The 27,539-nt window shown below is 50.0% G+C and overlaps 1 protein-coding gene across 1 annotated transcript in view; it reads right to left on the reverse strand.

Moving 5' to 3' along the window:
• Positions 1-3,940: 3,940 nt before the first annotated feature.
• LOC141027321 (uncharacterized) overlaps positions 3,941-27,539 on the reverse strand; it is a 47,097-nt gene continuing 23,498 nt past the window's right edge. The window contains exons 2-4 of the mRNA XM_073504322.1: positions 4,920-5,251; positions 4,159-4,830; positions 3,941-3,975 (exon numbers count right to left, since the gene is read on the reverse strand). Coding sequence (XP_073360423.1) covers positions 3,941-3,975; positions 4,159-4,830; positions 4,920-5,251 — 1,039 coding nt within the window. The remainder of the gene's footprint in view (positions 3,976-4,158; positions 4,831-4,919; positions 5,252-27,539) is intronic.

Raw genomic sequence — 27,539 nt, forward strand, 5'->3', positions numbered from 1 at the left:
GTCGGAGGAGAAGAGAAGGATCGTAGGAGAAGAGATAGCCCGGCTCCTGGCAGCCGGCTTCATTATGGAGGTGTTTTTTCCAGAGTGGCTTGCCAACCCGGTCTTGGTGTTGAAGAAGAACAATAAATGGCGTATGTGTATAGATTACACAAGCCTCAACAAAGCCTGCCCCAAAGATCCGTTTGCCCTACCATGGATCGATCAAGTGATAGACTCCACAGCCGGATGCGAGCTATTGAGTTTCTTGGATGCTTACTCAGGCTACCACCAGATCAAGTTGGACCCAGCCGACCGCCTGAAGACCGCCTTTATCACACCATTCGGAGCTTTCTGCTACCTGACTATGACATTCGGCTTGAGAAATGCTGGTGCCACTTTTCAGCGTTGCATGCAGAAATGCCTCCTCAAGCAACTCGGCAGATTTGCACACGTCTATGTAGACGATATTGTGGTGAAGACGGAGAAGCACGGCACCCTGCTGGAAGACCTCAGAGAAACATTTGCCAACTTGCGCCAATTTCAAATCAAGCTCAACCCTGAGAAATGCGTGTTTGGAGTACCAGCCGGCCAGCTTCTAGGCTTTTTGGTCTCCGAACGCGGCATTGAGTGCAACCCAGTGAAGATCAAGGCCATAGAGAGAATGGAGATTCCTACCAAGCTGCGAGACGTTCAGAAGTTTACCGGGTGCCTGGCCTCCCTAAACCGCTTTATCAGCCGGCTAGGGGAGAAGGCTCTCCCCCTGTACCGACTCATGAAGAAGTCCACCCACTTCGAGTGGAACGACCAAGCAGACCAAGCTTTCCACGAGTTGAAGAAGATGCTGACCACACCGCCTGTCCTGGCAGCGCCGACTGAGAAAGAGCCCATGCTCCTTTAAATTGCTGCGACTAGCCGAGTGGTCAGTACAGTCATCGTGGTCCAACGCCCAGAAGAAGGCCAAGCTCAGTTATTCCAGAGGCCGGTATATTATTTGAGCGAAGTACTGTCCACCTCGAAGCAAAACTACCCGCATTACCAGAAGATGTGCTATGGAGTGTACTTCGCCGCCAAGAAGCTGAAGCTCTACTTTCAAGAGCATCCCATCACGGCAGTATGCACTGCCCCGCTTGCCGAGATCATAGGCAGCCGGGATGCATCCGGCCGGGTGGCTAAGTGGGCCATTGCGCTGGCTCCTTACACGATCTTCTACCAGCCCCGCACCGCCATCAAGTCCCAAGCATTGGCCGACTTCCTTGTCGACTGGGCCGAGACCCAGTACCTACCGCCGGCTCCCGACTCCACTCATTGGCGGATGCACTTCGACAGATCCAAGATGCGCACCGGCTTGGGAGCCGGCATCGTCCTCACCTCTCCCAAGGGCGACAAGCTCAGATACAAATTGCAAATTCATTTTGCCGCCTCCAACAATGTGGCCGAGTAGGAGGCGCTCATACACGGGCTCCGGCTAGCCAAAGAACTCGGCATACGCCGGATCCTGTGTTATGGCGACTCGGATTTGGTGGTCCAGCAGTCATCTGGCGACTGGGATGCCAAGGACGCAAACATGGCGAGCTATCGATTCCTCGTCCAGCAAATCAGCGGATACTTTGAAGGGTGCGAGTTCCTCCACGTGCCACAGGCGGACAACGAGCAAGCAGATGCCCTGGCACGGATCGGCTCCACCTGACAAGCCATACCAACCGGCGTCTCTCTCGAACGCCTCCTCAAACAGTCTGTCAAGCCGTCTCCAGAATCGGACTCCATCTTCGTACCGCCTGCCCCTGATGCAGTCGGATCCGACTTGGGGAACCCAGCAAGTGGCTCGGGGACTTCGACAAGCGGCCCGGGGACTGCCGTAGTCGCACCCGGCTCGGGGACTTCAGAACCCGGCCCGGGGACTGCAGCAGTCGGCCCGGGGACTGCAGCAGTCGGCCCGGGGACTACAGCAGTCGGCCCGGGGACTGCAACGACACAACAGACGGTGGCCGACTCCAACTCTTCACCACCCAACCCACCCACCCATGTCACAGTAGCCGTACTGACAACAGAAGAAGTCACAGCTCCATCATGGGCCCAGCCCATCCTCAACTTCCTAGTAAACAGAGAGCTACCGACTGATGAGATCTCGGCAAGACTAGTTCAACGCCGAGCCGGAGCATACGCAATAATAAACAGAGAACTTGTTAAGCGTAGCGTCACTGGAGTCTTCCAGCGCTGCGTCGAGCCAGAGAAGGGCATAGCAATCCTCAAGGATATCCACCAAGGCGAATGCGGCCACCACGCGGCCTCAAGATCACTTGTCGCCAAAGCTTTCCGCCATGGTTTCTTCTGGCCGACTGCTTTGGAAGACGCCAAGGAATTAGTCAAATGCTGTAAAGGATGCCAAGTCTTCAGCTCCAAGCAACACCTGCCGGCTTCTGCAATCAAGACCATCCCCCTCACCTGGCCCTTTGCTGTTTGGGGGCTGGACATGGTGGGCCCATTCAAGACAGCCCGCGGTGGCATGACACACCTGCTTGTCGGCGTGGACAAATTCACCAAGTGGATTGAAGCGAAGCCAATCAAGAAGCTGAACGGGCCGACTGCCGTGACATTCATCACAGATATCACCACTCGGTATGGTATACCACACAGCATCATCACCGACAACGGCACAAACTTTGCCAAGGGAGCACTGGCACGTTTCTGCGCGACACAGGGCATCCGACTGGACTTAGCGTCCGTTGCCCACCCGCAGTCAAACGGCCAGGTCGAGCGAGCAAACGGCCTCATCCTCTCCGGCATCAAGCCCCGACTGGTCGTACCACTGGAGCGTTCAGCCGGCTGCTGGCTCGATGAGCTGCCGGCTGTCCTCTGGAGTCTGCGTACTACCCCGAACAAGTCAACCGGCTTCACTCCTTTCTTCCTTGTATATGGTGCCGAGGCTGTCATCCCAACTGACATCGAGTTCGACTCGCCTCGGGTCACCATGTACACGGAGGCGGAGGCCAAGGAAGCGCGAGAAGACGGTGTCGACCTGCTGGAAGAGGGTCGGCTATTAGCACTCAGCCGGTCCGCCATCTACCAGCAGGGTTTGCGCCGTTACCACAACCAGAAGGTCAAGCCAAGATCCTTCCAAGAAGGCGATCTTGTGCTCCGGCTGATCCAGTGAACAGCTGGCCAGCACAAGCTCTCGGCCCCTTGGGAAGGCCCATTCGTCATCAGCAAGGCCCTAGGCAATGACTCCTACTACCTGATCGACGCACAGAAGCCGAAGGCACGCAAGCGGGATGATTCCGGCAAGGAGTCGGAACGACCATGGAACGCCAATCTCCTGAGAAGATTTTACAGTTAAAAGCAGTATGTATCACGCTACCTTTTTGTATTAAGTACAAGACAACGGGCCCCCCGAAGCGCACTCGGGGACTACCCTCTTTTATCTATGAATGACGAGTGTCATACCCATGAATGTACTATTACATTTGATTTTCTATCTGGCACCGGGTTTGACTAGTCGGCTCGGGGACTGGCCGCCTTGAGTTATATTAAAAGTTCTACCTGAAGTCAGAGAAGTACTGTGCCGGCACCCGAGCCCTCTCTTATGGAAAGTCGCAGCTCGAAGAACCGACTGCCCGACTGGCAAGAGCCAAAGGCAGGAAAGGATGCCCACACGAAAAACGGCTAAGGACTAACGAACCTATATAACACAAGCTGGCCTCCCACCACACCTACCGGCTGTCAGAACAGCCGGCTGGCCGGCTTCCCAGTCACTTCGCTACAATCCAAGAAAGCTAGAGTACTTTCCCTCCCAACTGGCCAAGCACTTCTCCAGCCACAGACTGCAGAGCAGCTGTCCGGCTGGGAAGGCGGCAACCAAGGGAGGGCGGCAAAGGAAACAGCCAAAGGATGAAAAGCAAGAACAATGGGAAGCCAAACACATGCATGATTATATTTACACATAAGGCCTTCAACAGGCCGACAGTCAACATAATTTGAATACACCCCCCATGGGTGGAACTGCGCAGACTTAACAGAATATTGTTCGAAGAGCAATAAACAGGAAAGCAAAGATGGCGGATCAGACTAAGGGCGCAATAGGCGAGCCGGGCTGGTCGGTGGAGACGGCAGTGCCGGCTGGAGGAGTGGCCGGCTGGCGAGTCTCGGCTTGATCATCGCCGGCTCCAGGCGGCGCGTTCGCACGCGCCTCGTTGCCGGAGGCACGATCAAGTTGAGACTGGCCAGTTGCTCCACCATCTGACATGGCGTCTTCACCATCCTCTCCCTCCTCCTCTTCGCCCTCGTCGCTTGAGTCGATCTCCTCCGCCGAGTCCTCACCATCCGCCGGGTTCAGCCCGAACCACTCCTCCGGCTGAGCAATGCCATTATCATCCACCTCAGGAGCAAAGGCGCTGGTGTCGGTGTAGTCGGCGATTGCCGAAGCGCGCTGGATGATAGCCGGCCGCACCGCCTCCAACTCCTCGTCAGCCTCCTGCCGCCAGGTGGCCAGCTGGTCCAAGCTCAACTCGGGATACCAGGCTTTGACGAACTCCAGCGCCCGCCTGGTGCCTGACCGAGCTGCAGAAGCCTTCCAGGCCTCGAAGCGGCCAACCGCTACCTCCAGCCAGTCGGCAGTCCGACTGGGGGTACGGGGAACCGCCTCGCCAGGCCAGAGGGCGGCCAGCACTTGCGCCCCAACGCGCTGAAGACGGCGGAGCATGCGGTGAGCCGGCTGGAGGCGGGCTTGGATTGCCAGAAGATGCTCCTCAAGCGACCGACGAGCATTCGGCGCGATCTCCACACCGGCTTGCCTTCGTGCCTCGTGGTGGGCCTCGACAACCTGGTTGGCGGCGGTAGAGTAACCAGGGAAGTACTCTGCACAAGAAAGAAAGAGAAAAAACACAAAGTCAGAGAATGGACTAAATGACAAGAGCATGCAAGAAACGAAGAAGAGGGCGGCCTACCATCGACCAAGTCTTCGATCTGGCCGTAGCCGCTGATCAGCGACTGCCTTGCCTCAGCCCAGCTCGCCGCCTCGGTCTCGTACTCGGCTTGAAGGGCGGCCTCGCTGTCCTGCACCGCCTTCAGGGCCGCCTTGTGGCTCTCCTCCTGGTCGGCCAGCCTCTTGACCAGGCGGTCACGCTCCAGAACCAAGGCGTCAAACTCGGCTTCCTTGGCGCGAAAGGCGGTCTGGGTCCCACCCAGCTGCTCCCTCAGGCTGGCATTGGCCTCTGCAGATATGGCAAAGAAGGAAAAAAGCAATAAGAAAGAAGTCGTCAGGAAAGATCCGACCCGACTGCTCAGCCGTCGGCCCGAATCTCGGGGACTACACCCAGTGGGTGCGCTAACGTGCGCCCACGTGAGATAAAAGATGAAGCACTTACTCCGGCTCTCAGTTAGATCAGCAGTCTTCTGGGTCAGCTCCCGAGCCTGGGAGTTGAAGGCAGCCGCACGGAGGTTGTGGTAGTCCTGCAAGTCGGACAGAGAAGCGAACAAGAGCAAGATAAGCAATCAAAGTCTACTAAGTAGTTCCAAGCCGCCTGCTCAGCAGCCGACTCGGAACTCGGGGACTACACCCAGTGGGTGCGCTGACGCGCCCCCACGGAAGAGAGCAAGATCAAGAAACAGAAAAGCGGGAAGGCTCACCCGAATGGCCGCCCATGTTGCGAGGAACTCGTCATTGTACTGCCCCAGCACGGCGGCCTGGGACTGAAGCCGGTTCCGGACTTCTGGCGCAGCCACGTTCACCATGGCCGTCCCGCCACCCGGCGTCCACCCCGAGCTGGCGCTGGCTGTCTCCGGATCCTGGGTCGACGAGCTAGAGCCCGGCGCCGAAGTTGCCTTCCCCGCGCGCTGGCGTGATGAGGATCGGACCACCAGGTCCGTCTTCGCAGTCGGCTCACCTCCAGCCGGCCGCACGGGCGGCGCGTCAAGTCGGCCGCCTCGGTCCGCCCCAGTCGGCGATGGCGGTGTCGCCTCCCTCTCCCGGACGACGACATCGTCCTCCTCCCTCTCCATCCCCGGCAGGTCACCGCCGTCTTCCTCCGGCGGGAGCTTCGGGATCTCGGGCGCCGCGACACGCAGGGGGTGAAAAGCAAGGCCCCCTCCGCTGCCGCTGCGGCTGTAGCCTCCGCCTGGGCCTTGGCTGCCGCATCGGCTTGTGCCTTCGCCGACTCCTCCGCCATCTCCTGCGCCGCCTTGGCAGAGGCCGCCCTCAGCTCCTCCGCCTCCCGCTCCTCCCGCGCCTCCCGTGCATTCCGCTCCGTTGCCGCCTGAAGCTCGGCACGAGGGTCCACGCGGCGGGTATTTGCGGATCCTCCAGACGATCCAACCACGGAGGCGGCAGAGATCCGCTCAAGAGAGAGCGAAGCCCTGTTTGATGAGACAAGACAAGGATTCAGAAATCGACAAGAAAAGAAGAAGGAATATGCAAGAGAATCTACACTTACGCCGAAACCGTTTGCGGCTGCTTCACCACCTTGCGGATGCGGGCCGCCTTCGCGGCCGCCTCATCCTGCCTGGTCGCCGCTGCCCCGCTCTTGGGCTTCTTCGCCCGACTTCCGAACAAGACCGACGCGGCCCGACGCTTCTGCGCGCCACGTCGAGCAGGCGACGCGACGGAGGAACCCGCGCCATGGTCGGATGCCGGCTGGCGGCGCGGGACAATTTCCGCCTCGTCGTCCTCCGGCCAGTCGTTGAAGCTGGCTCCAAGCCCGGAGCCGCCTGCTTCGCCGCCTCTTGCCTCGGTGTTATCGTCCATGGCGGCCGCCCCCAAGTCGAGGTCCTCCAAGTCATGCTCCGCCCGGTCGGGGAGAAATTGGCGATCTGCCCCCGCTGTCCCGGCCGCAGGTCGAAGGAGAGGGATTCTGCCTAGACGTGCCGACTGGTCAGAGTCGGCCAAGAAAAACTTGGTGACAAAACTAAAACAAGAGAAGATAAAGAAAGCATACCATAGGCGGGGGATTGGCACGGGAGTACGGCTCCTTGCCAAACTGCCACTCTGCGGAGAGCTTGCAGTTCGCGAGATAGTTCACCATATGAGCCACCTCGTCATGAGGCATCTCCTTGGTGCACATCCGACTCAGATCGAGTTCGCTGCTCATTTGACTGATCAAATGAGGGCAGCCTTGAAGTGGGAGCACCCGGCACACCACGAAGGCCGCCAGCAGGTCGGACCCAGTCAGGCCCTCCGACTGGATCATTACCCGGAGTCGGGCGACGGCGGCGGCTCCAGCCGGCGACATCGTCCTAGCCCGATAGGACCACTGGGGCCGCCTCCTAGCCGGCGGGCCGGCTACGTAAGCCGGCAAATTGACGTAGTCGCCTTTGTGGGCGACGTTCTTCACGTAGAAGTACGATTTTTGCCAGATCTTCACCGACTAGATCAGCGTGATGGCAGGGAAGGGGTTGTCGGCTGCCGGCCTCCACACCGCGATGAAGGCGCCGCTCTGAGCCGGCACGCCCTGCATGCGGGTGCCAAGCTTGGATTGGAAGAATTCCCCCTAGAGCTCGAGGGTGGGAAGGACGCCGAGGAAGCCCTCACACAGAGTGACGAAGGCGGACAGTAGCACCACCGTGTTTGGAGTGAGGTGGTGCGGCTGGAGCTGATAAAATTCGAGGAAGGAGCGGAAGAAGGCGCTCGCGGGCAGGCCGAGGCCGCGCAGGAAGTGCGAGCGAAAGATTACCCGCTCAACTTCCTCCGGCACCGGCGTGATCTCCTTCTTCGGCGCAAGAAGGACCCGCACCTGGTCCTCGCCGGGCATCCGCCGCGTCTTGCGGAAGAAGTCGATTTGGTCCGCGTGGACGTTGGAGCCATCCCAATCTCCGCCGTGCTGCATGATGGCAAGAAGCTGGCGAGAAAGGGCGCGGCGACGGCGAAATCACGGCCCCGCGGCGGTGAAGCTGCGGGGTAGTGCGAAGACTAGAGGGACGGCGCAGCGGCAAAGGGCTGCTGCGGCGGAGAAGGAAAGGAAGAAAATGGCGGAGCGAGGGGAGCGTGCAAGCGCCTGCCGTTCCCCCTCCTCCCCTACTTATAGCCTCGTGCGGCGAAGCCGAGGAGGCGAGGCGTGGGGGAACGTGGGATTAACTGCGTCCACTCCCCCACGTTCCGCGATTACTGTGCCCTAACGACATGCAGAAACTGCCGCCGGAAGGCGCGCGGCCAGCTTTGGGCCACAGAGAATCCGCGCCTGGGCCTAGGCGTGGGAGTGATGGGCCCCCGGCCTGCGGCGACGTCCCGTCGGGCGCGTGGGTTGGCAGGCTTTTTTTAGCCGGAGGGTGCCACATGGTACGCGGGCGGCGAGCGGCCGGCCCGCAACCCGGCGTGCGCACCAACCGACTCCCGCCTTCAGACTTCAAAATCTCGCCAAGATGGCGTACCCAACCGAAGCCGGCTCCTAGCTGCTGGCTCTTCAAGATAGGAAGCTGACCGAGCTTCTCGTCCTCTTCTCAGCCTCGAAGGCCCACCAGCTTCGGGGACTACTGTCGGAGTAAATGGCCACGGATAGCCTAACCGACTCCCCCTGGCTCTCTGAAAAATTATCAGGCCGATTGGGCCTTCAAGTATCCAAAACACAGGGCCGGCTTCCCCTGGTCAGCTATCTCACAGGCCGACTACCGGAAGGCGACCCGACCTCCAAAAAACCTTCCCGAAGATAACCATAAGATGGCCGACTCCCATAAGCCGGCCATAAGTAGACCGACTCTCAGAAGCCAGCCATAAGTAGACCGACTCCCAGAAGCCGGCCACAAGAAGACCGACTCCGAGAAGCCGGCAACAAGAAGACCGACTCCTGGAAGCCGACCAAGACTGCACCCACCAGGGCTGCACCCACATAACGGTGATGAGACGGTGCGTGGCCACAGTACAGCCTGCCACCCCCGAATCCCGGAGCATGCATGGCCACAATGCGCCGTACGGGTCAGCCATCCCCCGTCCGGCGCGGCACTGTTGCCATGTTGACCGTGACGTCACCCACGACAGGCGCCAGTACGGCCCGCGGGCGGCGGGCCCCTTCAGCCAGAGAGACGCTCGAAGGCGGCCCGGCCTCCCCTAGTCGGCCTGAGGCGTAGCTGGCTCCCAATAGCTGGCTACCTCCCTCCCTCGAAGTATGTGCATTATTAAGGAGACAAGACGAGGTGAGGCTACAGTGAGAGCCCGCCAGGCGGCGGCACTGTAGCCACGCTTACCTCGACAATGCCCTCGTCATCAGGGGCGAGGCAACAGTAACCAGCCGCCAACAAAGCCCCCGGGCGGTGGGGCCGACCTGTCAACCAAGAGGCCGGCAGCCGGCGGGACCCACCAGTCTGCGGGCCCCAGCGGCCGGCGGAGAAGCCGGCGAGCACAGACACTGACGGCTGGGACCCGCATCCAGCCGTATTACCATTGTATCCCTGGGGGGTAGGCCTATATAAACCCCCCCAGGACACCCATGCAAAGGGTTGATCTCTAAGATAGTTTTAGCCACTACGTAGGCGGAAGAGGAGAGGTAGCCTTGCCTTTCTTCCTCCTCTAGCCAAAACAGCTCAAGGAGCACTTGTAGCTACTTGTGTTGATCTAGTGATCATGCGGAGACCCCGCAGAGCAGGACAATGGGCGTTATCTCCACGGAGAGCCCCGAACCTGGGTAAGATTCGCCAGCGTGCATGTCTTCGCCTTATCCCGTTTCCAGGCACCGGCGATGTCTTACTGGCTCCCACAATGATAAGCCACCCGTTGGCATATGTTGCACCTACCACCCGACATTTGGCGCCCACCGTGGGGCCAGGTGCACCGTCGTCCAGAGACCTGTTCTGGACGGGAACCCTTTTCCTCCCCCGCGAGCGTAGCCAGCCCGCTACGCCTGATGGCGCTTGCCCTGACGTGCTGCAAGGCGTCGATGATGCCTGCGCGGCGAGCTGCCTCGCCGATCTTCTTGGCGAGGCTCGCATCTCCGGCGAGCCTGCGTCTGACGCGGGCATAGACTACCCCGAGAGCCGCCTCCTCAGCCTCCTCGACCAGCTTCACGTCTCTAGCGAGCTTGCTGTGGACTTGGAGTCGGTCGGCTCCACCGACCCAATGCTTGTCGACTCCGACACGGCATCGCTTGACGCCTTCCCCACCAACATGGTGATCATCGACGACCCTCTCCCCCGAGCCGACAGTGGCAGCAGCGCTATCACTGAGGTGCTGGTCATCAGCCACGGCGCCGTCTCGGGCGAGAACGCCCACGACGCCCTACAAGCGGCGCTACATGACTTGTCCGTCCCCATCCCGACCGACGCCGACGCCGAGAATCTGGAGGCACGCCGCCTCGCCCTCATCACGGAGGGCCAGAAGATAGCATCCATGAAATGCCTCACTGAGGCTCACCAGCGCGAAGTCGACCGCGCCGCCTTTGGTACACCGCCTCCTGGCGGGCCGAGCCGAGCCGGCCTCGTCAAGAAGCGCGGCGCGGCCATCGCCAGCATGCTGGGAGCAGACCGCCCAGTCTAAGCCACGCCACTCGAGAACCTACGTGCCGCTCAGGCAGCCGTAGACGAGCTAAACGGGCTGGGGGCTGATGAGCTCCCCTACATGAATAGACGCATCCAGCAGCTGATCGACGCGGCCGCAGAACGGCATGAAGCCGGCGCCCACGCTGAAAGTCCTCCCCCACGCCAAGAGCACGCCGCGACATCTCGGACGCCGACTGCAAGCGGCGCCCGCACAAGAAAAGACAAGGAGCCGGCTGCTAGCCGCAGTCGGACTCGGGTCACCATTGAGCGCGACGCAGAAGGCCGCCCCCGAGCTGTGGAACGACAAGGCAATCCGCCTCCCCCCCCCCCCCCCGCCTCGTGGGGAGAGATATCCCACCCCACCGCCTGTCACGCATCTGACTCTCGGCGGCCGACTAGGCCACCGCGAAGGAGTCGGCGAGAATGATGCCCGCCACCGGATCGACCGCCTAGCGTGATCCCTGGCGCTAGAAGAAGAAGATGATGTCGGCCCGCCTTGCTTTGGCCCCCGCATCCGCGATGAGCCCTTCCCCAAAGGGTTCTCACTCCCAAGAGACACGCCAAAATACAACGGCTCCGTGAAGCCGGAAGATTGGTTGATCGACTACTCTACCACAGTCAGCATAGCAAACGGCAACAGGCGCGTTGCCGTGAAGTACGTCCCTCTCATGCTTCAAGGCACGACACGCACCCGGCTGAACAGCCTCAAGCCCTATAGCGTCAACAGCTGGCTAGACTTCACGGAAGTCTTCGTCCGCAACTTCACTAGCACATACAAGCGGCCTCCCAAGCCCCGCCAGCTCTCCTTATGCGTCCAAGGGCCCAGCGAATCGACTCGCGACTACCTCGCGCGTTGGGCCGAGGTCCGCAACTCCTGCGAGGGGGTGCACGAGGTTCAAGCCATAGAGTACTTCACCGCCGGGTGCCGAGAGGGCACCCTCGTCAAGCACCGACTCCTCTGCGATGAGCCGACTACCCTCGACGAGCTGCTGATCATAGCAGACAAGTACGCCACGGCCGACTCCTCAATGAAGACCGAGCTCCGAGTGGACGCCTCTGGAAAGGTGCTCGCTCCGGCTCCCAAGACGCCCGCTGGTGACTCCAACCGACGCCCCTACCAGAGGGACCACAAGCGCAAGGCCCCTATGTCGCCTTCCACCAGTCGGCAAGTAGCCACCGTCGAAGACGAACAGCCCGAAGAGCGGCCCGCGCCCAAGAAGAAGGGCGGCAGGCCAGCTTGGCAGCCGGCCTTCTCCTACGAGTAAACTCTTGATGCCCCCTGCAAGTTCCACAACGGCGCGAAGCCGTCCAACCACACGACCCGGAAGTGCCATTGGCTCTCGCGGATCTCCAAGGGCGAGGGGCTGCTGCCGCCTCCACCTCCTGCCTGCATCTACTACTATTACTCCACACATCGACCGCTATCCAGCATGCATCTAGAGTATTAAGTTCATAAAGAATGGAGTAACACCTTAAGTAAGATGACATGATGTAGAGGAATAAACTCAAGCAATATGATGAAAACCCCATCTTTTTATGCTCGATGGCAACAATTCAATACGTGTCTCGCTACCCCTACTTTGTCACTAGGTGAAATCACGCAAGATTGAACCCAAAGCTAAGCACCTCTCCCATTGCAAGAAAAACCAATCCACTTGGCCAAACCAAACCGATAATTTGAAGAGAAATACAAAGATATCAAATCATCCATATAAGAATTCAGAGAAGATTCAAATAATATTCATAGATAAGCTGAGCATAAATCCACAATTCATCGGATCTCGACAAACACACCGCAAAAGAAGATTACATCGGATATATCTCCAAGAACATCGAGGAGAACATGGTATTGAGAATCAAAGAGAGAGAAGAATCCATCTAGCTACTATCTCTGGACCCGTAGGTCTATGGTAGACTACTCATGCTTTGCTTTGGGTTCATGTAGACGCCCTCCATGATCGAATCCCCCTCCGGCAGGATGCCGGAAAAGGCCCCAAGATGGGATCTCACGGGAACAAAAGGTTGCGGCGGTGGAAAAGTGTTTTTGTGCTTGCTTCTGGTGGTTCTGGAATATATGTGAATATATAGGAGGAAGAGCAAGGTCAGGAAGTCACTGAGGGCCCACAAGGTAGGGGGCTCCCCCTTCTAGGGCGTGCCCTCCACCCTTGCCTCCGCCACGTTTGGACTCCGCTTGATATTCCTTTTCTGCGAAGCTCAAAAACAAGGAAAAAACAGAAACTGGCACTCGGCTCTAGGTTAATAAGTTAGTCCCAAAAATAATATAAAATAGCATATTACTGCATATAAAACATCCAAAACAGATAATATAATAACACGGAACAATCAAAAATTATAGATACGTTGGAGACTGATCTGCTCGTGATCGTTCCACGAGAAGATGAAGGCACTAAGGACGTGGTGAGGTGACATACACGGGGCCGGCCCGCGAGCCAGAGCTCAGTCTCTTAGATTTATAAGCGCTGCAGGGACGGACCCGAGCACAGGCACCGTTCCGGTAGCCCCCTCTCATGGGACGTTCAAGGGGAGCGCTCGCGACACACAGAGCCCATTGAGGTGACTCCCGAGGTAGTATTGAAGGAAATATGCCCTAGAGGCAATAATAAAGTTGTTATTTATATTTCCTTATATCATGATAAATGTTTATTATTCATGCTAGAATTGTATTAACCGGAAACTTAGTACATGTGTGAATACATAGACAAACAGAGTGTCACTAGTATGCCTCTACTTTACTAGCTTCTTAATCAAAGATGGTTAAGTTTCCTAGCCATAGACATGAGTTGTCATTTGATGAATGGGATCACATCATTAGAGAATGATGTGATTGACTTGACCCATTCCGTTAGCTTAGCACTTGATCATTTAGTATATTGCTATTGCTTTCTTCATGACTTATACATGTTCCTATGACTATGAGATTATGCAACTCCCGAATACCGGAGGAACACTTTGTGTGCTACCAAATGTCACAACATAACTGGGTGATTATAAAGGTGCTCTACAGGTGTCTGCGATGGTGTTTGTTGAGTTGGCATAGATTGAGATTAGGATTTGTCACTCCGATTGTTGGAGAGGTATCTCTGGGCCCTCTCGGTAATGCACATCACTATAAGCCTTGCAAGCAATGTGACTAATGAGTTAGTTATGGGATGATGCATTACGGAACGAGTAAAGAGACTTGCCGGTAACGAGATTGAACTAGGTATTGAGATACCGACGATCGAATCTCGGGCAAGTAACATACCGATGACAAAGGGAACAACGTATGTTGTTATGCGGTTTGACTGATAAAAGAACTTCGTAGAATATGTGGGAGCCAATATGAGCATCCAGGTTCGTAGAATTGTATTGACCGGAGATGTGTCTGGGTCATGTCTACATAGTTCTCGAACCCGTAGGGTCCGTACGCTTAACGTTCGGTGACGATCGGTATTATGAGTTTATGTGTTTTGATGTACCGAAGGTAGTTTGGAGTCCCGGATATGATCACGGACATGACGAGGAATCTCGAAATGGTCGAGACATAAAGATCGATATATTGGACAGCTATATTCAGACACCGGAAGTGTTCCAGGTGATTTCGGAGAAAACCAGAGTGTCGGAGGGGTTACCGGAACCCCTCGGGGAATTATTGGGCCCTAATGGGCCTTAGGGGAGAGAGAGGGCAGCAGCCCAGGAGGTGGCGCCCCCCCAAGGGGAGTCCGAATTGGACCAGGGGAGGGGGCGCAGCCCCTCTTTCCCTCTCCCTCTCCCTCTCCCTCTCCCTCTCTTTCCTTTCCCCTTCCTCCTCTTAGTTGGACTAGGAAAGGGGGAGTCCTACTCCTACTAGGAGGAGGACTCCTCCCCTCCTTGGCGCGCCCAAGGGCCGGCCGGCCTCCCCCTTGCTCCTTTATATACGGGGGCAGGGGGCACCCTAGAGGCACAACATACATTGTTCTTAGCCGTGTGCGGTGCCCCCCTCCACCATAATCCACCTCGGTCATATCGTTGCAGTGCTTAGGCGAAGCCCTACGCCGGTAGCTTCATCATCACCGTCATCACGCCGTCGTGCTGACGAAGCTCTCCCTCGACACTCAGCTGGATCGTGAGTTCGTGGGACGTCACCGAGCCGAACGTGTGCAGATCACGGAGGTGCCGTACTTTCCGTACTAAGGATCGGTCGATCGTGAAGATGTACGACTACATCAACCGCATTGTCCTAATGCTTCCGCTTACGGTCTATGAGGGTACGTGGACATCACTCTCCCGCTCGTTGCTATGCATCACCATGATCTTGCGTGTGCGTAGGAAATTTTTGAAATTACTGTGTTCCCCAACAGTGGTATCAAAGCCAGGTTTATGCGTAGATGTTATATGCATGAGTAGAACACAAGTGAGTTGTGGGCGATACTAGTCATACTGCTTACCAGGATGTCATCCTTTGATTCGTCGGTATTGTTGGATGAAGCGGCCTGGACCGACATTACGCGTATGCTTACGCGAGACTGGTTCTACCGACGTGCTTCGCACACTGGTGGCTGGCGGGTGTCAGTTCTCCAACTTTAGTTGAATCGAGTGTGGCTACGCCCGGTCCTTGTTGAAGGTTAAAACAGCACATACTTGATGAAAAATCGTTGTGGTTTTGATGTGTAGGTAAGAATGGTTCTTGCTCAGCCCATAGCAGCCACGTAAAACTTGCAACAACAAAGTAGAGGACGTCTAACTTGTTTTTGCAGGGCATGTTGTGATGTGATATGGTCAAGACATGATGCTAAATTTTATTGTATGAGATGATTATGTTTTGTAACAGAGTTATCGGCAACTGGCAGGAGCCATATGGTTGTCGCTTTATTGTATGCAATGCAATCGCCCTGTGATTGATTTTACTTTATCACTAAGTGGTAGCGATAGTCATAGAAACAATAGTTGGTGAGACGACAATGATGCTACGATGGAGATCAAGGTGTCGCGCCGGTGACGATGGTGATCATGACGGTGCTTTGGATATGGAGATCAAAGGCACAAGATGATGATGGCCATATCATATCGCTTATATTGATTGCATGTGATGTTTATCTTTTATGCATCTTTTTTTGCTTTGATTGATGGTAGCACTATAAGATGATCTCTCACTAAATTTCAAGGTACAAGTGTTCTCCCTGAGTATGCACCGTCGTGAAAGTTCGTCGTGCCGAGACACCACGTGATAATCGGGTGTGATAAGCTCTACGTTCACATACAACGGGTGCAAGCCAATTTTGCACACGTAGAATACTCGGGTTAAACTTGACGAGCCTAGCATATGCAGATATGGCCTTGGAACACTGAGACTGAAAGGTCGAGCGTGAATCATATAGTAGATATGATCAACATAGCGATGTTCACCATTGAAAACTACTCCATCTCACGTGATGATCAGACATGGTTTAGTTGATATGGATCACGTGATCACTTAGATGATTAGAGGGATGTCTATCTAAGTGGGAGGTCTTAAGTAATATGATTAATTGAACTTTAATTTATCATGAACTTAGTACCTGATAGTATTTTGCAGGTCTATGTTGTTCTAGATCAATGGCCCGTGCTACTGTTCCTTTGAATTTTAATGCGTTCCTTGAGAAAGCTAAGTTGAAAGATGATGGTAGCAATTACACGGACTGGGTCCGTAACCTGAGGATTATCCTCATTGCTGCATAGAAGAATTATGTCCTGGAAGCACCGCTAGGTGCAAGACCCGCTGCAGGAGCAACACCGGACGTTGTGAACGTCTAGCAGAGCAAAGCTGATGACTACTCGATAGTTCAGTGTGCCATGCTTTACGGCTTAGAACCGGGACTTCAACGACGTTTTGAACGTCATGGAGCATATGAGATGTTTCAGGAGTTGAAGTTAATATTTCAAGCAAATGCCCGAATTGAGAGATATGAAGTCTCCAATAAGTTCTATAGCTACAAGATGGAGGAGAATAGTTCTGTCAGTGAACATATACTCAAAATGTTTGGGTATAATAATCACTTGATTCAACTGGGAGTTAATCTTCTTGATGATAGTGTAATTGACAGAATTCTTCAATCACTGCCACCAAGCTACAAGAGCTTCGTGATGGACTATAATATGCAATGGATGAACAAGACAATTCCCGAGCTCTTCGCAATGCTAAAGGCTGCGGAGGTAGAAATCAAGAAGGAGCATCAAGTGTTGATGGTCAACAAGACCACCAGTTTCAAGAAAAAGGGTAAAGGGAAGAAGGGGAACTTCAAGAAGAACGGCAAGCAAGTTGCTGCTCAAGTGAAAAAGCCCAAGTATGGACCTAAGCCTGAGACTGAGTGCTTCTACTGCAAAGGGACTGGTCACTGGAAGCGGAACTGCCCCAAGTATTTGGCGGATAAGAAGGATGGAAGGTGAACAAAGGTATATGTGATATACACGTTATTGATGTGTACCTTACTAATGCTCGCAGTAGCACCTGGGTATTTGATACTGGTTTTGTTGCTAATATTTGCAACTCGAAACAGGGACTACGGATTAAGCGAAGATTGGCTAAGGACGAGGTGATGATGCGCGTGGGAAATGGTTCCAAAGTTGATGAGATCGCCGTTGGCACGCTACCTCTACATCTACCTTCGGGATTAGTTTTAGACCTAAATAATTGTTATTTGGTGCCAGCGTTGAGCATGAGCATTATATCTGGATCTTGTTTGATGCGAGACGGTTATTCATTTAAATCTGAGAATAATGGTTGTTCTATTTATATGAGTAATATCTTTTATGGTCATGCACCCTTGAAGAGTAGTCTATTTTTGTTGAATCTTGATAGTAGTGACACACATATTCATAATATTGAAGCCAAAAGATGCAGAGTTGATAATGATAGTGCAACTTATTTGTGGCACTGCCGTTTGGGTCATATTGGTGTAAAGCGCATGAAGAAACTCCATTCTGATGGACTTTTGGAACCACTTGGTACTTGCGAACCATGCCTCATGGGCAAGATGACTAAAACTTCGTTCTCCGGAACAATGGAGCGAGTAACAGATTTGTTGGAGATCATATATACTGATGTATGTGGTCTAATGAATATTGAGGCTCGCGGCGGGTATCGTTATTTTCTCACCTTCACAGATGATTTGAGCAGATATGGTATATCTACTTGATGAAACATAAGTCTGAAACATTTGAAAAGTTCAAAGAATTTCGGAGTGAAGTGGAAAATCATCGTAACAAGAAAATAAAGTTTCTACGATCTGATCGTGGAGGAGAATATTTGAGTTACGAGTTTGGTCTTCATTTGAAACAATGCAGAATAGTTTCGCAACTCACGCCACCCGGAACACCACAGCGTAACTGTGTGTCTGAACGTCGTAACTGCACTTTATTAGATATGGTGCGATCTATGATGTCTCTTACTGATTTACCGCTATCATTTTGGGGTTATGCTTTAGAGACGGCTACATTCATGTTAAATAGGGCACCATCTAAATCCGTTGAGACGACACCTTATGAACTGTGGTTTGGGAAGAAACCAAAGTTGTCGTTTCTTAAAGTTTGGGGCTGCGATGCTTATGTGAAAAAGCTTCAACCTGATAAACTCGAACTCATATCGGAGAAATGTGTCTTCATAGGATACCCAAAGGAAACTATTGGGTACACCTTCTATCACAGATCTGAAGGCAAGACATTCATTGCTAAGAATGGAACCTTTCTAGAGAAGGAGATTCTCTCGAAAGAAGTGAGTAGGAGGAAAGTAGAACTTGATGAGGTAACTGTACCTGGTCCCTTATTGGAAAGTAGTTCATCACAGAAATTAGTTCCTGTGATCCCTACAACAATCAATGAGGAAGCTAATGATAATGATCATGAAACTTCAGATCAAGTTACTACCGAACCTCGTAGGTCAACCAGAGTAAGATCCGCACCAGAGTGGTACGGTAATCCTGTTCTGGAGGTCATGTTACTTGACCATGACGAACCTACGAACTATGAGGAAGCGATGATGAGCCCAGATTCCGCGAAATGACTTGAGGCCATGAAATCTGAGATGGGATCCATGTATGAGAACAAAGTGTGGACTTTGGTTGACTTGCCCGATGATCAGCAAGCCATCGAAAATAAATGGATCTTCAAGAAGATGACTGACGTTGACGGTAATGTTACTGTCTACAAAGCTCGGCTTGTTGCGAAAGGTTTTCGACAAGTTCAAGGAGTTGACTATGATGAGCCTTTCTCTCCCGTAGCGATGCTTTAAGTCTGTCTGAATCATGTTAGCACTTGCTGCATTTTATGATTATGAAATTTGGCAAATGGATGTAAAGACTGCATTCCTGAATGGATTTCTGGAAGAAGAGTTGTATATGATGCAACCTGAAGGTTTTATCGATCCAAAGGGTGCTAACAAAGTGTGCAAGCTCCGGCGATCCATTTATGGACTGGTGCAAGCATCTCGGAGTTGGAATAAACGCTTTGATAGTGTGATCAAAGCATATGGTTTTATATAGACTTTTGGAGAAGCCTTTATTTACAAGAAAGTGAGTGGGAGCTTTGTAGCATTTCTAATATTATATGTGGATGGCATATTGTTGATTGGAAATGATATAGAATTTCTGGATAGCATAAAAGGATACTTGAACAAGAGTTTTTCAATGAAAGACCTCGGTGAAGTTGCTTATATATTGGGCATCAAGATCTATAGAGATAGATCAAGATGCTTAATTGGACTTTCACAAAGCACATACCTTGAAAAAGTTTTGAAGAAGTTCAAAATGGATCAAGCAAAGAAAGGGTTCATGCCTGTGTTACAAGGTGTGAAGTTGAGTCAGACTCAATGCCCGACCTCTGCAGAAGATAGAGAGAAAATGAGAAGTGTTCCCTATGCTTCAGCCATAGGCTCTATCATGTATGCAATGCTGTGTACCAGACCTGATGTGTGCCTTGCTATTAGTTTAGCAGGGAGGTACCAAAGTAATCCAGGAGTGGATCACTAGACAGCGGTCAAGAACATCCTGAAATACCTGAAAAGGACTAAGGATATGTTTCTCGTTTATGGAGGTCACAAAGAACTCGTCATAAAAGGTTACACTGATGCAAGCTTTGACACTGATCCGGATGACTCTAATTCACAAACCGGATACGTATTTATATTGAACGGTGGAGCTGTCAGTTGGTGCAGTTCTAAGCAAAGCGTCGTGGCGGGATCTACGTGTGAAGCGGAGTACATAGCTGCTTCGGAAGTAGCAAATGAAGGAGTCTGGATGAAGGAGTCCATATCCGATCTAGGTGTCATACCTAGTGCATCGGGTCCAATGAAAATCTTTTGTGACAATACTAGTGCAATTGCCTTGGCAAAGGAATCCAGATTTCACAAGAGAACCAAGCACATCAAGAGACGCTTCAATTCCATCCGCGATCAAGTCAAGGAAGGAGATATAGATATTTGCAAGATACATACAGATCTGAATGTTGCAGACCCGTTGACTAAGCCTCTCTCACGAGCAAAACATGATCAGCACCAAGACTCCATGGGTGTTAGAATCATTACTGTGTCATCTAGATTATTGACTCTAGTGCAAGTGGGAGACTGAAGGAAATATGCCCTAGAGGCAATAATAAAGTTGTTATTTATATTTCCTTATATCATGATAAATGTTTATTATTCATGCTAGAATTGTATTAACCGGAAACTTAGTACATGTGTGAATGCATAGACAAACAGAGTGTCACTAGTATGCCTCTACTTGACTAGCTCGTTAATCAAAGATGGTTAAGTTTCCTAGCCATAGACATGAGTTGTCATTTGATGAACGGGATCATATCAATAGAGAATGATGTGATTGACTTGACCCATTCCGTTAGCTTAGCACTTGATCGTTTAGTATATTGCTATTGCTTTCTTCATGACTTATACATGTTCCTATGACTATGAGATTATGCAACTCCCGAATACCGGAGGAACACTCGGTGTGCTACCAAACGTCACAATGTAACTGGGTGATTATAAAGGTGCTCTACAGGTGTCTCCGATGGTGTTTGTTGAGTTGGCATAGATCGAGATTAGGATTTGTCACTCCGATTGTTGGAGAGGTATCTCTGGGCCCTCTCGGTAAGGCACATCACTATAAGCCTTGCAAGCAATGTGACTAATAAGTTAGTTGAGGGATGATGCATTAAGGAATGAGTAAAGAGACTTGCCGGTAACGAGATTGAACTAGGTATTGAGATACCAACTATCGAATCTCCGGCAAGTAACATACCGATGACAAAGGGAACAACGTATGTTGTTATGCGGTTTGACCGATAAAAGATCTTCGTAGAATATGTGGGATCCAATATAAGCATCTAGGTTCCGCTATTGGTTATTAACCGGAGACGTGTCTCGGTCATGTCTACATAGTTCTCGAACCCGTAGGGTCCGCACGCTTAACGTTCGGTGACGATCGGTATTATGAGTTTATGTGTTTTGATGAACCTAAGGTAGTTTGGAGTCCCGGATATGATCACAGACATGACGAGGAGTCTCGAAATGGCCGAGACATAAAGATCGGTATATTGGACAACTATATTCGGACACCGGAAGTGTTCCAGGTGATTTCGGAGAAAACCGGAGTGCCGGAGGGGTTACCGGAACCCCCTGGGGAAGTATTGGGCCTTAATGGTCCTTAGGGGAGAGAGAGGGTAGCATCCGAGGAGGTGGCGCCCCCCAAGGGGAGTCCGAATTGGACTAGGGGAGGGGGCGCAGCCCCTCTTTCCCTCTCCCTCTCCCTCTCCCTCTCTTTCCTTTCCCCTTCCTCCTCCTAGTTGGACTAGGAAAGGGGGAGTCCTACTCCTACTAGGAGGAGGACTCCTCCCCTCCTTGGCGCGCCCAAGGGCCGGCCGGCCTCCCCCTTGCTCCTTTATATACGGGGGCAGGGGCACCCTAAAAGCACAACAGATATTGTTCTTAGCCGTGTGCGGTGCCCCCCTCCACCATAATCCACCTCGGTCATATCGTTGCAGTGCTTAGGCGAAGCCCTGTGCCGGTAGCTTCATCATCACCGTCATCACGCTGTCGTGCTGATGAAGCTCTCCCTCGACACTCTGCTAGATCGTGAGTTCGTGGGACGTCACCGAGCCGAACGTGTGCAGATCGCGGAGGTGCAGTACTTTCGGTACTAAGGATCGGTGCTACCTCTTGAGCACTGCGTAGGTTTTCCCTTGAAGAGGAAATTTGTGATGCGGTAAAGTAGCGTAAGTATTTCCGTCGGTTTTTGAGAACCAAGGTATCAATCCAGTGGGAGGCCACGCTCAAGTCCCTCGCACCTACACAAACAAATACAAAACCTCGCAACCAACGCAATAAAGGGGTTGTCAATCCAATCACGGTCACTTACGAAAGTGAGATCTGATAGATATGATAAGATAATATTTTTGGTATTTTTATAATAAAGACTAAAAGTAAATAAAACAAAATGAACGGCGCCAGCAATAACTTGTTGACGGGAGATTAATATGATGGAAAATAGACCCCGGGGCCATAGGTCTCACTAGTGGCTTCTCTCGAGAGCATAAGTATTACGGTGGGTGAACAAATTATTGTTGAGCAATTGACAGAATTGAGCATAGTTATGAGAATATCTAGGTATGATCATGTATATAGGCATCACGTCTGTGACAAGTAGACCGACTCCTGCCTGCATCTACTACTATCACTCCACACATCGACCGCTATCCAGCATGCATCTAGAGTATTAAGTTCAAAAGAACAGAGTAATGCTCTAAGTAATATGACATGATGTAGAGGGATAAACTCATGCAATATGATATAAACCCCATCTTGTTATCCTCGATGGCAACAATACAATACGTGCCTTGCTGCCCCTGCTGTCACTGGGAAATGACACCGCAAGATTGAACCCAAAGCTAAGCACTTCTCCCATTGCAAGAAAGATCAATCTAGTAGGCCAAACCAAACTGATAATTCGAAGAGACTTGCAAAGATAACCAACCATACATAAAAGAATTCAGAGAAGATTCAAATATTGTTCATAGATAAACTTGATCATAAACCCACAATTCATCGGTCTCAACAAACACACCGCAAAAGAAGATTACATCGAATAGATCTCCATGAGAATCATGGAGAACTTTGTATTGAGATCCAAAGAGAGAGAAGAAGCCATCTAGCTAATAACTATGGACCCGATGGTCTGAGGTAAACTACTCACACATCATCGGAGAGGCTATGGTGTTGATGTAGAAGCCCTCCGTGATCAATGCTCCCTCCGGCAGGGCGCCGGAAAAGGCCCCAAGATGGGATCTCACGGGTACAGAAGGTTGCGGCGGTGGAATTAGGTTTTCGTGGATGCTTCTGTTGGTTTGGGGGTACGTAGGTATATATAGGAGGAAGAAGTATGTCGGTGGAGCAACGTGGGCCCCACGAGGGTGGAGGGCGCGCCCAGGGGGGTAGGCGCGCCCCCTGCCTCGTGCCCTCCTGGTTGCTTTCTTGACGTAGGGTCCAAGTCCTCTGGATCGCGTTTGTTCTGAAAATCATGTTCCCGAAGGTTTCATTCCGTTTGGACTCCGTTTGATATTCTTTTTCTGCGAAACTCTGAAATAGGCAAAAAAACAGCAATTTGGGTTGGGCCTCCGGTTAATAGGTTAGTCCCAAAAACAATATAAAAGTGTATAACAAAGCCCACTAATAATCCAAAACAGAATATAATACGGCATGAAGCAATCAAAAATTATAGATACGTAGGAGACGTATCAAGCATCCCCGAGCTTAATTCTTGCTCGTCCTCGAGTAGGTAAATGATAAAAACAGAACTTTTGATGCGGAATGCTACTTGGCATAATTTTTTAATGTAACCCTCTTAATTGTGGTATGAATATTCAGATCCGAAAGATTCAAGATAAAAGTTCAATGTTGACATAAAAGCAATAATACTTCAAGCATACTAACTAAGCAATTATGTCTTCTCAAAATAACATGGCCAAAGAAAGTTCATCCCTAAAAAATCATATAGTTTAGTCATGCTCCATTTTCGTCACACAAGAATGCTCTCATCATGCACAACCCCGATGACAAGCCAAACAATTGTTTCATACTTTAGTAATCTCAAACTTTTTCAACCTTCACGCAATACATGAGCGTGAGCCATGGATATAGCACTATGGGTGGAATAGAATATAATGATGGGGGTTATGTGGAGAAGACAAAAAAGGAGAAAGTATCACATCAACGCGGCTAATCAATGGGCTATGGAGATGCCCATCAATTGGTGTTAATGCAAGGAGTAGGGATTGCCATGCAACGGATGCATAAGAGCTCAACAAAAGAAACTAAGTGGGTGTGCATCCAACTTGCTTGCTCACAAAGACCTAGGGCATTTGAGGAAGCCCATTGTTGGAATATACAAGCCAAGTTCTATAACAAAAAATTCCCACTAGTATATGAAAGTGACAAAACAAGAGACTCTCTACTATGAAAATCATGGTGCTACTTTGAAGCACAAGTGTGGAAAAAAGGATAGTAGCATTGTCCCTTTTTTTTGGGGCCTTCTTTTTTTATTTGGCCTTTCTCTTTTTTTGGGACAATGCTCTATGAATGATGATCATCACACTTCTATTTATTTACAACTCAATGACTACAACTCGATACTAGAACAAAGTATGACTCTATATGAATGCCTCCGGCGGTATACCGGGATAGGCAATGAATCAAGAGTGACATGTATGAAAAATTAGGAATGGTGGCTTTGCCACAAATACGATGTCAACTACATGATCATGCAAAGCAATATGACAATAATGAACGTGTCATGATAAACGGAACGGTGGAAAGTTGCATGGCAATATATCTCGGAATGGCTATGGAAATGCCATAATAGGTAGGTATGGTGGCTGTTTTGAGGAAGATATAAGGAGGATTATGTGTGACAGAGCGTATCATATCACGGGGTTTGGATGCACCGGCGAAGTTTGCACCAACTCTCAATGTGAGAAAGGGCAATGCACGGTACCGAAGAGGCTAGCAATGATGGAAGGGTAAGAGTGCGTATAATGCATGGATTCAACATTAGTCATAAAGAACTCACATACTTATTGCAAAAATCTACAAGTCATCAAAAACCAAGCACTATGTGCATGCTCCTAGGGGGATAGATTGGTAGGAAAAGACCATCGCTCGTCCCCGACCGCCACTTATAAGGAAGACAGTCAAAGAACACCTCATGTTTCAAATTTGTTACATAAGTTTACCATACGTGCATGCTACGCGACTTGCAAACTTCAACACAAGTATTTCTAAATTTCACAACTACTCAACTAGCACAACTTTAATATCACTACCTCCATATCTCAAAACAATCATGAAGCATCAAACTTCTCTTAGTATTCAGCACACTCATAAGAAAGTTTTTACTAGTCTCGAATACTTGGCATATTAGGATTAATTTTCCTATTTAAGCAAATTACCATGCTGTTTAAGACTCTCAAAATAATATAAGTGAAGCATGAGAGAATAATAGTTTCTATAAAACAAAACCACCGCCGTGCTCTAAAAGATATAAGTGAAGCACTAGAGCAAAAACTATGTAGCTCAGAAGATATAAGCGAAGCGCATAGAGTGTTCTAATAAATTCCGAATCATGCGTGTCTCTCTCAAAAGGTGTGTACAGAAAATATGATTGTGGTAAACTAAAAATCAAAGACTCAAATCATACAAGACGCTCCAAGCAAAACACATATCATGTGGTGAATAAAAATATAGCTCCAAGTAAAATTACCGATGGAAGTAGACGAAAGAGGGGATGCCTTCCGGGGCATCCCCAAGCTTTGGATTTTGGGTGTCCTTAGATTATCTTGGGGTGGCATGGGAATCCCCAAGATTAGGCTCTTGCTACTCCTTGTTCCATAATCCATCAAATCTTTTACCCAAAACTTGAAAACTTCACAACACAAAACTTAGCAGAAAATCTCGTGAGCTCCGTTAGCGAAAGAAAACCAAACACCACTTCAAGGTACTGTAATGAACTCATTCTTTATTTATATTGGTGTTAAACCTACTGTATTCCAACTTCTCTATGGTTTATAAACTATTTTATTAGCCATAGATTCATCAAAATAAGCAAACAACACCCGAAAAACAGAATCTGTCAAAAACAGAACAGTCTGTAGTAATCTGTAACTAACGCAAACTTCTGGAACTCAAAAAATTAAGCCAAAATAGGACGACCTATACAATTGGTTTATTGATCAGCAGAAATTGGAATAAATATTGTATCACGTTCTGGTGATTTTTAACAATTGTTTTTGTGAACAGAAAGTTTCTGGAATTTTCAGCAAGATCAAATAACTATCATCCAAGAAGATCCTATAGGTTTAACTTGGCACAAACACTAATTAAAACATAAAAACAAATCTAAAACGAGGCTAGATCAAATATTTATTCCTAAACAGAAGCAAAAATCAAAAAAACTAAAAATAAAATTGGGTTGCCTCCCAACAAGCGCTATCGTTTAACGCCCTTTTTAGCTAGGCATTGAGATCTTAATGATGCTCACGTGAAAGACAAGAATTGAAGTACAAAGAGAGCATCATAAAACATGTGACAAACACACTTAAGTCTAACATACTTCCTATGTATAGGCATTTTATAAGAAAAAAAATTATCAAGGCAAGCAAAAACTACCATATGCAAGGAAGAAGAAAGAAACAATAGCAATCTCAACATAACGAGTGGTAATTTTGTAACATGAAAATTTCTACAACCATATTTTCCTCTCTCATAATAATTACATGTAGGATCATAATAAAATTCAACAATATAGCTATCATATAAAATATTTTCAACACGATCCACATGCATGCTAAGTTGACACTCTTCCAAAATAGTGGGATTAACATTAACTAAAGTCATGACCTCTCCAAACCCACTTTTATCAAAAATACCATAAGATTGAACATTCTCCAAATATGTGGGATCTAAAGTTGACACTCTTCCAAAACCACTTTCAATATTATTGCAAACACTATTATCAATCTCATATTCATCATGGGGCTTAAATAAATTTTCAAGATCATAAGAAGAATCGCCCCAATCATGATCTTTGCAACAAGTAGTAGACATAGCAAAGCTAGGATCCCCAAGCTTAGGGTTTTGCATATTATTAACACAATTGACATCAAGAGAATTTATAGTAAAACATTGCAATCATGCTTTTTATTCAAAGATCTATCGTGAATCACTTCATAAAACACTTCATCACAATTTTCAGATTCACGGATTTCAAGCAAAACCTCATATAGATAATCTAGTGCACTCAACTCACTAGCAATAGGTTCATCATAATTGGATCTCTTAAAGAGATTAGCAAGTGGATGAGGATCCATAAACTTTTCGCAAGCGAATATGCAAGCAAAAAGTAGGTACATGGTAACACAAGCAAACAATAGATCTGGCGAGAAAAAAGGCAAACGAAAAAGAAGGCGAATAAAATGGCAAAGGTGAAGTGGGGGAGAGGAAAATGAGAGGCAAATGGCAAATAAAGTAATGCGAGAGATAATAGTTTGTGATGGGTACTTGGTATGTCTTGACTTGACTTGACTTGACTTGGCGCGAATCTCCCCGGCAACGGCGCCAGAAATCCTTCTTGGTACCTCTTGAGCACTGCGTTTGTTTTCCCTTGAAGAGGAAAAGGTGATGAAGTAAAGTAGCGTAAGTATTTCCCTCAGTTTTTGAGAACCAAGGTATCAATCCAGTAGGAGGCCACGCTCAAGTCCCTCACACCTACACAAACAAATACAAACCTCGCAACCAACGCAATAAAGGGGTTGTCAATCCCTTCACGGTCACTTACAAAAGTGAGATCTGATAGATATGATAAGATAATATTTTGGTATTTTTATAATAAAGACTAAAAGTAAACAAAACAAAATAAACGGCGCTAGAAATAACTCGTTGACGGGAGATTAATATGATGGAAAATAGACCCGGGGGCCATATGTTTCACTAGTGGCTTCTCTCGAAAGCATAAGTATTACGGTGGGTGAACAAATTACTGTTGAGCAATTGACAGAACTGAGCATAATTATGAGAATATCTAGGTATGATCATGTATATAGGCATCACGTCC

The sequence above is a fragment of the Aegilops tauschii genome, chromosome 7 (genome assembly GCF_002575655.3).
Source record: "Aegilops tauschii subsp. strangulata cultivar AL8/78 chromosome 7, Aet v6.0, whole genome shotgun sequence".
Lineage (NCBI taxonomy): Eukaryota > Viridiplantae > Streptophyta > Magnoliopsida > Poales > Poaceae > Aegilops > Aegilops tauschii.